General features: G+C 33.0%; 1 protein-coding gene across 3 annotated transcripts in view; it reads left to right on the forward strand.

The window, feature by feature from the left end:
• LOC106882437 (protein unc-80 homolog) overlaps positions 1 to 11,082 on the forward strand; it is a 286,116-nt gene that overhangs the window by 231,885 nt on the left and 43,149 nt on the right. For all 3 annotated transcript variants that reach the window (XM_052965566.1, XM_052965567.1, XM_052965568.1), the window contains 6 exons: positions 3,607 to 3,646; positions 3,967 to 4,022; positions 6,042 to 6,224; positions 7,678 to 7,801; positions 8,330 to 8,548; positions 10,792 to 10,887. In XM_052965566.1, the coding sequence (XP_052821526.1) occupies positions 3,607 to 3,646; positions 3,967 to 4,022; positions 6,042 to 6,224; positions 7,678 to 7,801; positions 8,330 to 8,548; positions 10,792 to 10,887 (718 nt within the window). The remainder of the gene's footprint in view (positions 1 to 3,606; positions 3,647 to 3,966; positions 4,023 to 6,041; positions 6,225 to 7,677; positions 7,802 to 8,329; positions 8,549 to 10,791; positions 10,888 to 11,082) is intronic.

The raw sequence follows: 11,082 nt of genomic DNA on the forward strand, positions 1-11,082 counted from the left end.
TTTTATATGACAAATTTTCAGATTTTTTACGTCATTTTAAAAGAAGGCTGATTTTGTGACTCAAACTAAGTAGATCCAAGTACAGTGAATACCATCCTCCACAATTGCTACTCATATGAAGTACATATGTATTTCAACAATTCCTATCAAATACACTCTCTTTCTTGAGCATAAAAAATCCTCTTCCCGGGGGACAATAACTTATATGTCAGATTGTTGCACAAGTTCTAGCTGTTTTGATAACGGAAATCAGAAAGGTTTGAAATGATTTCATCAGCATTTACTTGTACCAAAGAGCACTCTTTCAATAGACAACATGTTGATCTCATAAGTATCACGTGGCAGAAATAAACACAATTACCAAACTTTCAATTCATTATTTCGTTTTTTTTGCATTTCAATTTGTACATCTGTACTCCTGACTGCATACAAGTGCATATGTAAGATAACATCCTTTATTTTTCAATCATTATCTGCTGATATCAAAATAAGTAGTATATTGAAAAATAAAAATATTTTCTAGGGGGTGGGGGCATTTGTAACTCCAAGGGTCAAAAGGGGGCCTTTGGTCAAAATGGGCTGAGAATCTTTGATCTAAAACATTGTTTCTTCTTCTCACAGATAGCAAAGTCTATGAGTAAAACAAGAATGTCACTCTGTGTATTTACATCAGGGCTGGTAGTTTAAGCTACAAGGACTGTAACTGAAGAAATTAAAATGAACTAATTCTGTTATATGCAGTAGAAGTAGTATGACATTAAAATAGCCATCTATGTATCATCTTTAATGTACATATATTGTTGAAAGGCAATATACTGCTGCACTCATCCAGAGATAACATCTATGCACATACTGTGTAAATGATTGAACTTTTAGGCCTTATGTCTTGCATTGATTTCTTTTTCCTATGCAAAAAAATTAATTCTGCAGAGAAAAAAATGTATCAGAAACTCAACCTGTTTTAAAACACTAAGTCAGGATTTAGGTTACCAGTAAGTGATGGTTCAAGAAAGGGTCTTCTGAGATTGAAGGGGCCTTTTTTAAGTTTGTGTGCCTTGTAGACCACCAAATATGACTTGTTCCATTTAATTTATTTTGGTGTATTACTGATACTTGTTGATTCTGCAGGGATAACTGGTGGGTTATAAACTCGGAACAAAAAGAGTAGAAAGAAACAAAATAGTTTGAGGCTTTTTGTCTGATACTCTACTATGTCACCCATTTCCTATGTCTTTCCCGATGTTTGATATTAATTTCTATTATTTAAATCTAACAATTTTAACATCTGTCAAATGAAAATGTAGTCATTCGTTGAATTGAGAGGTTGATATTGTTGTTGCTGCTTAACCCTAAGTCAACCCAGTCTGTGCAGTCTTATCAAATGTACTCCATCTGCGATCTTCTCAGACTTTTGTTTATCTCAGGCCACATTGTCAAATGTACCCTTTATTTTTCTTGAGAATTTGGCTGCCATTTCTAGCAAATTGAATGACTAGATGGAGGATCCCTCATTGTCGCTTAAAGAGGGTCTTAACCTGCTGCCCAATATGATATAAGATTAAATCTTGTCACAGACTGTATGTTGTGTTCATATCCTAAGTATTTGTCACTAACTTATACTATTAGTTGGTACAGTCATAACTTCAAGCAGTGAGATGCCTTTGAATGACTTTTGTTAAAAATGAAAAAAAAACTGGTACTCCATTGGTTATAGTGATGAGGGTTCTAGTTGATCAAATGAATGGAATAGCCTGCTTGTGAAATAAACATGCAAGTGGCTGAGCACACCACAAATACCTGTACCCTTAACGTAGTTCACAAAGAGATTCAGTGAGACAAGGCTGGTCCTTTGAATTACAGATACAACTCACTTTTGCCAGCTGAGTGTACTGGAGCAATGTGAAATAAAGTGTCTTGCTCAAGGACACAATGTACTGCCAGGAATCAAATTCATGACCCTACAGTTGTGAGCTGCATCCCCTAACCATTAAACCACATGCCTTTGCAGTCCTAAGTTCATTTTCTTGAGAGAACCAGGGTTCCAACAAGTTGGTTTGCCCTAGATGTACTAAACTGAAAACAAAGTTATCAAGCAGTCACATTGTATTTAATGAAAGGCATTAATTACAAAATAAAGTAAAGGAAAAAGTCTTTTCAGTACTTCTTCATAAAGAATGAAACTACTTTTTCTATATTTCATTGTTATATAGCCTTGTTTACCATTGATTCATAGTTTGTTGACAACTTTGCTCCACTGTTCTCAACTTTGGGCTGTCTTTCCTCTCCTGGGTCTTGTTGGGTTTGAATTGTCATCAATGCTTCTCTAACTGTGCTTTTTATATATATATATATTTTTCTCAGTGGAGGTGTTGGCCCTATGCAAATCCATTTTTACCTGTTGAAAGAAGTAGTCCATTTTAACCTGGCCTCTATCCTTTCACCTGTCCAGCATGAGAGGCTCTACCAGGAAGTTGTGCTCTGCTGGCATAGCTCTTAGGGTCATCAAGACACAGAAGCCACCACATCACAGCAAGGAGTGAACCATGTAATGGCAAAGTTGACCTAGGCAGTATCTTAAATTCAGAGTACAAGAAGCTATAACAAATACCACAACATATTTTATCTGATGCTCTAACTTCTCTGTCAATTTGCTGAAGTTTGACAATTAAAACCCTATTAGAGATGACCTGTCTCATTATTATTTAATTAAAACCCTATCAGAGCTGACCTGTCTCATTATCATTTGATTTAGGTCAGTAAAATTAGTTCCAGTAATAAATAACAATTTATATACCTACATATTTCTGACAACATTATCCCAGTTGTTGTTGTTGTTTAGACTCGAGCCAAGTCTGACTGAGCAAACCTAATAATTTCAGTTATGACCAGCCAGTCACTGTGTATCTCGGACTACATTGTCCACTGTGATCTTCCATTTTTTAAATAGCAAAGAGTGATTTGAATAAGATTTGTCTGCTTTTCTTGACAGATCTTGTGAATGCATAAAGTTTTCCTTGTTGACCGAACATTATCCAAATGTATAAAGGAGACTTCCTTATCATAATTACCTAATTCTTGTCATTCATTAAAATATCAATAACTAATCAATTATATCATTATACATAAGTTTTAGAATTTTGTAGCTGGGGGATACCAGGTTTAAATATGTCTTTCTTTTCATGATTTTTTATAAATTTTAAAATTTACTTAAATTTTATTTCCATCAAAATAAATAATGTCAAAAAGGAATGGAAACCACCAGGAACTATGAATAAATGAAACTATAAATATATCTACTGTATTTTCTGGCATACTTATAGACATAATATATAGTGTAACCATGTGATGTAAACATTCATATATAGTCACTATCTTTTCAAACCCTGCTGCATTTCACATGGAATTTTTAGTTCTCTAAAGTTTTGGTTTTTTTTTTTAGTATTTACGACAACATAGATATTTTTTTTTTTTTACTGTAACTTTAGGTCTGAAAAATTCAAACTGTATGCCAAAAAATATATATAATTCTTTCACAGGCTTCAACCAATGTCTTTCATTACATTTGAAATCTCTTTTATCAAAATGTTTCATTTAATCTTATTTCAGAGACAAATTGACTGGGAAGCTGCTGCAAACTTACTTAAAGGTAAGCCTTGTATTTGTTGTTGTTTAGGCCAAAAATGACAGAGTGTAATTTGAAGATTAGGATGCTACGTCTAGCAAGTCAGATAACTGAGTAGAAACTGTCTCATTGGTTTAGCTTCTATTTCTTATTTGCACATCTGATAACATATGTAAACAAATTCAGTATATACATTCTTATATAATAAATCAGTTGTTAGATCCATTATGGACTGAAGTACATTAATATTTGCACTGAAATTTGGGGTGATGAGTGGGGAGTAGGCACAAATGCCATCAGATCACTGCTTTATTGATGTATTGTCTTTTTCTGTTCTTTTTAAGGTGTTTACTTAACCCTGCGCAAACACAGTTTTATTGCTCATCTTTCTCATCTTAAGGTAATAAAATTTACATTTGTCTCTTTGTCTAATTGTTTCCAGAATATTTCCTTTATCATTTTCTGAAATGGATGCTTTGTCACTGAAAAACAAAAAAAAAAGAAGCATTTTTACCAGGTACATAAGGATAACGGTGTTATTATTTAAAATTCAATAGAAAAGAAATATTTAAATTTCGATTAGAATTTGAAAGAAAATTATATATATTCTGAGTGACATTGGCTCTTTCTTCTTTCTAGCACAAAAGTGGTGACCAGTCATCTTATAAGATTAAACATGTGTCAGTAGTCAAGACCATGAGTAGTTCAGGTTATCATGGAAACTTTTATATAACAAAAATAAAACAAACAGGCAGTTTCTACTTCTATTCCTAAGTGAGATACCAGTCCATCACAAGGTTAATCCCAATTGCTGCTGCTGTACTGCTGGTACTCATAGTCAGCTGAGGGGACTACACCAACATGAAATGAACTCTCTCAAGGACATAATGCACAGCCCAGTGCAGGAATTAAATGCATTCCCTTCTGATTTAAAACCCAGTACACTAATACCTGGTCCATCCACCTTCACAAAGCATGTGGCTTAGATTCAAACTCAAGAGTTTGATATATAAAACAAAAAAATCAATATTTTCAGAAGATGTAAAAGAAATTTAGTTTAAATTTGTTGTGGTATTGAACAGAATATGAAGAAAAATAAAGCAGTTTAGATTTTAATAATATGCAAATCTAATTTCTCTCTTAGCTTTCATATGCCTCCTCCTCTTACATATTGTCATTATTTTCATTCTCGGTGAGCTTCATATGCCACATGTATGTGGTAACATATATCTGCTTGTATGAATGTGCATTATGTAGGATTTACCTTGGATGCTCTATTTAACTCCATGCACAATAGCTGGTTTTGATGGAATGGAAGGAGTACTCTTGTTGTTACTGTTATCTGGTGCTTTATGTTGTGTATCTATATCATTAATAATAGTTTTTGGGTTGGTGGTGTGGCAAAGATAGTTGTGTACTAGTTGGTCTGTATGTCTTAAAGAATTTAGTTTCACCTATTGCTTTGAGTTCATGCCCCTAAAACCAATAAGATAAATATAAGGCATGATCTGGGTTCAATACAGTTGAGTATAACCAATACCAAAACGTATCTGTTCATGTCAACATAAGAAGGCTACATCATTTTTCATGGAACTAATTTATTTCATTTGCTAAATTTCTATTAGGAACTTAATTTCTTGGACTGGATCTGTAAATGACACCAATACCATTGCAGGTCTACAGTAGATGTTTGCTCTCCCTCTGTTGTCCTACCATCTCAGTGCTGGCTGCTTCCGTCAGCATGCTACCTCAATATTACAATAAAACATGGTTTAGGCACAGCCAGACAGCATCACAAGCTTCCCATTCTATGGTGATAAATCTCTCATCTAGACTGTAATCTGCAGCAACATTTTTTCTTGTGGCAATTTGGCAAAATTGACTGCAGACCATGGTTGTTACTATCTGACAAGGGAGGAATCACAAGCTGATGTTATAAACAATTATTATTATTGATATTATTATTGATATTTTTAAGGTGATGAGCTAGCAGAATCATTAGTACGCTGGGCAAAGTACTTGGCAGCATTTCATCGGTCTTTACGTTCTGAGTTCAAATTCCACCAAGGTTGACTTTGCCTTTCACTCTTTTGGGGTCAATGTAGCTCCTTCCTCAAATGTACTGACCTTGTACCAAAATTTGAAGCTATTATTAAGGTAGTGAACCGTCAAGATTGTTTCTTCACTGAGCAAAATGCCTAGCAGCATTTCTTCTGGTTCTTTACATTCTGAGTTCAAACAGTGCTGATGTCAACTTTGTCTTTCTTCCTTAGAGGTCAATGACATAAGTATCAATCATGTACTGGGGCCAATGTAATCAACCACCCCCCTCCACCAAAATTGCTGGCCTTGTACCAAAATTAGAAAGAATTATTATTGATGTTATTGTTTTTTATTTATATTATTTTCATTTTTGCAGACTCTCATCAATGTATTGATTGGTTTAATACTCTCTGGAAGCACCGGTTCATCGCAAGACCATATGGTCCCAACTTTCTATGGAAGTCACAAGAGTGACCAAAGCCAAGCTCTGCTGCCAGCTCCTTCAATTTTTTGTTCAGCAGTCATTAAACTTGTTGCAATGCAAATGCAAGTTCTTGGGGTAATTATTCTTCATTATTCATTCTTTGCTATTTTTCTTTCTATGAATTGTACATGAGTCATTGATATGTAACTAAAAGCAATTTTATATAGGATTATTTTTACTGTGAGTTATGAGCAAGTTATAGAATTCTACCTCTTTTTGGAGGTGATGTGCTCATTCTCCCAGACTAGTCTGTCACTTTTGATGTTTAACAGGAATTTCAATAAGTTGGATAAGTCTTGAGAAAAACAGACAAAAAGGAAGTTTCCAATAGTTGTATTTAGGTTAGGAAAGATTGAGCAAAGTGTTTATTATTAAACGGGCAGGGTAAGACTTGACTCAGTTTACCTAGCTGGCAAAACAGATTCCTCTCTCATTTTCACAGTTGAGTATTTAATAAAAGTAAGAATTGTTTCAGAAAAAAAATTCTATTTTTAAATGATAGTATGGGAAAATGGATATACAACAGTGAAAATATAAATTCCCTGTTAATAATCTGTTTTACTCTCATAAACTTATATACATATGCACACACTTTTGCCAATTTCCCCAATAATGCCTTTATTTAGTGAAGATAATTTAGATGTTATTATCAAATTATCTACAGCTATAAGTGCAGGCCTGGCTGTGTGGTAAGAAATTTGCTTCCCAGCCACATGGTTCTGGGTTCAATTCCATTGTGTTGTGCTTTAAGTAAAGGTCTTCTGCTATAACCTTGGGCTGACTAAAGCTTTGTGAGTGGATTTGGTTGATGGAACCTGAAAGAAACCTGTCATATATGTATGTACATGCATGTGTATAGGTTACTGTCACCTTGCCTTGACATCACATATAGTTGTAAACAAATGCCATTGTCATGCAAGTGGTAACTTTTGTTCCCAATCTTCTATGAAAACATGTCTGGTTATTGGGAAATATTAGCTTGTTTGGAAGCAGGTGAGGGTTGGTAACAGAAAGGCTATCTAGCTATAGAAAATCTGTCTCAACAAAAATCTTGTCTGAGCCATGCAAGCATGGAAAAGTGGCTATAAAAATGACGACAATGACAACAATGATGATAATAACTTTTTAAGACAGATCTTCAAATTAATATGACACTTATCAGTGGATAGGCAGAACTGGTAGAGCCTCAATGAAATACCTTGTGCTATTTAGTCACATCCTTTTATGTAATTAGTTCAAATCCCACCTAGGTCAACTTACTCAGTTTCCCTTTTCAATGCTGATAAAATAAGAACTAGATAAAGTCAAGAGGTCAATATAATCAGCTATATCTTTGAAGGCTGTGCCCCAGCATGGCCATGGTTTAATAAGGGAAATCAGTTTTAAAAGAATAAAAAAACTGACCTGTGATTTACCCTAAACTACCTTATTTGGAGGAAAGTAAAACTTAATCTGAAACGATGATTTATAAATTTTTTTAAAAATTTTATTTATATTGTAATTTCTTTTTTTAATTTTTCTAAATCAGGAACAATTTTCTCTGGAACAAATATTTGGAGGAATGTCTGTCTTCCCTTCAATAGAGTGCTGTTTGAACATGCTCGTTGATTTTATTCTGCCTCTCTGCATCCGAACTGGCTATGGAAGAAGAGGTAAGTTAATAAATAAATAAAAAACAAAACCATCTCTTTTAAATTAACTAGTTTTATGCAATAACAATTCCCTTTTTTAAAAAAATATTTTTGTTATGTAAATTTTATTGGCCTTCTTAAAATACCACCTTTCCCTTCTGTTTTTAATCTTTTCAACTGCACAACTTCATTTGACTGCAGTCAAATGAGAAAGCCAAGATAAAAGAAAGAAATAATAAAAGAGTAAAACAATATTAGTCTAGGACGAGGGATGGACAGAATTGCTAAAGTATCGGACAATATGTTTTGTGGTGTTTGTTCCAACTCTTTACCTTCTGAGTACCAAATTTGTATCTAACTAACAAGATGATGTTTTATAAAAATAGCTAAAAAAAATTTATTCTTCCATGACAAGCACATAGTACTTGCCAAAGAAATCACCACTTGTTATTCATTGATCGGATGACCTCACAAGAAGAAATAAAAGATAACAAGGGTTTTTAAAAGAAACTACTTTTTTCTTTTGTTTTTTTTTTTACTTTCATCCAGATTCGCCTCGGCTCCTTCATGCCGACATCCGATATGCATTGTCAGTCGTCCTTCATGCCGTGAATCCACCTGTAAAACATAGTAGCCAGTCTAATACCAAAACGGGTAGCCATCATATAAACATTACTGAACAAGGCCAATCAGATAACTTTCTACCAACAGAAAAGTATTTTGTGAAACCCGGCTGTATAGAACTACAGGAACAAACTGCTTACCTTGGTGAGTTTTTTTTTTTTACTGATTTCTCTTGGCTGTGTTTAATTTGTTTCTTTATTTGTTTTCTATTTCTATTAAATTAATTACAGGAAAACAAATGCTAAATATTAAGAAATGCTGTATTTCATAAAATGCTTAATCAACATACCCCAGGTTATGTCATACTGAAGATTTGTAAAAAGACTGAAATAGTGCTCTACATGATTGCCACTGACTGGAAATTAACCAAGAGAAAAGATATGTTTCATGAGATACACAGAGAGAAATAAGAAATTCTAAAAGTTTTTCATGTGTGTAGCATTTTTATTAAAATTGAAACTGTGAGTTGGTCTTGTGACTCAAGTTTCGCACCACTACAATCTTCAAGCTAAGATTTTATTGATGTGAAAATAATTGTGGCTTTAACCATCAACTTTAAAGCAATATATTTCAGATTAGAGCAAATTGTATTTACTGAAATAATAGCTATTATAATTTACACAATTTTACCAACAAGAAGCAAACCTATCAACTATGGTGGCATAGAATTCTGGAATCCTAAAATCAAAAAGAACTCTTCCAATGTATTTTGAGTTGATGGTCATAGTTGAAGACATTATTTTGCAAGAAGTCATTGAAATGCTTAAAAAATTGATAGTTTATCAGAGAGAGATCTGGGAAGTAAGTCAGGTGAGATAGAGTTTCATAGCCCAGGCAATTCAATTTCTTCAGTCATTTTTGAAAATAGTGGTTAGGCACTGCTATGGAAAAGTATTGGTCCTTTTTGACTGTCAATGTTGGACATAATATTGCAGTTTTTGATTTATTTTACTGATTTCTTGGCAATACTTCTAAAATGTTTGCAAGAATAAATATAGATTTTAAGTATAAAACATTCATTTATTTGCTAACTTAAAATGTTAACTGAGGAAAATTTCTGAGAGTGGCTTTATACAGTTAAGTGGTGGCTAATTTACTTAAAAGCATGAGACAAGAGATTTCAATTAACTAAAATTAGAATTTTAATAAAGAGAAAAATCATTAACTTAAATGATTAATTCTTGTCAAGAAAAACAAGGGAAACAACTTCAAATCCATAATATTCAATTTAATTAAATTAGAGCATGCAGTAGAAAGTAAGTTTCATCTTGGATACAATTTTAGATTCCTTAAACTGAGCATGCTTGTGTATTGTGGTCTTTTACTCAGACATAGCATTCTGTTGTGGTAAAATAATCTGACCAAGATTATATATGTGACCACTCAGTTTATTACAAACTCAAAATATATAAGTACTTGGTCTTAATAAGGCTTGTCTGAAGCTAAAATGCACCTAATCAAAAATAAGATATTCCACAGAACCTCCCAAAACTAAACACCAATATTTAAGTGTTATCCAAGCCTAATTGGGTTACCTATGAAGAAAACCAAACAATACCAAAGTAAGCAATCCCCACAGACAATGAATCCACAAACACTTTCCAATTTACAAGAATGAAGGACAACCCAAAATAACAAGACTAAGATATAAGAAGTTCACAATCAAGCATAACATATATATTTTCATCATCAGCTACCCAAACGGATATCACTAGTTTCAATTTCTGGGTTGTAACATTCAATTGACTGCCTTAGAATCTTCTAGCTTATTACTATAAGTAACAACATAAGCGTAAACAAATAGTAATAACTTATAGCTACAAATTAGTATTTCTAACAAAGAACTAATTCCAAAAATGATTTTCAGACAATACAACAAGCATAGACTACTCAATCAACATTGCATGATGAACATGGTATTACACCCAAATAACAAGCCTAATTAATAATGATTACTGGAAACAGGCTTTTCAAGATTGTCATCAGGTTCAATATGCTGAAATCATGTTCTCTCAGATTAGTCAGATAGTTATATGTTTAGGCAAAATATTATCTTTCAAAAACCCCAAAAGCTCCACAGAAATAGTAAAGTTTCTGATAGCTAGATGTAATTTTATACAGTGAAACATTTTATGTTCTTGCTCTTAATGCAGTTGCCAATTAGGCTCACAGTTATGGCAGTTGGGATCCATCCAATAAAAACTACTTCATTCGATTAACATGATTTAAATTTATTTGCTATAAAAGTAGGTTTTTTTCCTGCTTAATTTGATATCTTTATTCAAGCATACTCATTCATATGTATTTTTCTGAAAGAAATCTCTCAATTGCTTTATGTATTTACATTTCAAAAAAATTTTTTTTTCTTCTAATTTTGTATCTATTAGGTTTGCAGGTCTTGATGGTTTGTTTTGACAATACTTTAGCAGCGGAATGGCATCATGTGGCGAAATATGTTATGGACATCAGCACTAAAACTAGAGGTAAGTTGAACTTATCCATCATCAACATTTTAAATAACCCTCACTTCTATTACTACATAGAGTGTTTTTCCCTGTTCACAATAGATATGATGGATCTTTAAAATTTTAGGTTTCTTTTTTTTCCCCTTTTGAATTGACAAACATCTTTGCATGAATTAATGCATTCTGGTCCTTAAAGGAATATATATATATATA

Source organism: Octopus bimaculoides, chromosome 2, assembly GCF_001194135.2.
Source record: "Octopus bimaculoides isolate UCB-OBI-ISO-001 chromosome 2, ASM119413v2, whole genome shotgun sequence".
Taxonomy (NCBI): Eukaryota; Metazoa; Mollusca; class Cephalopoda; order Octopoda; family Octopodidae; genus Octopus; species Octopus bimaculoides.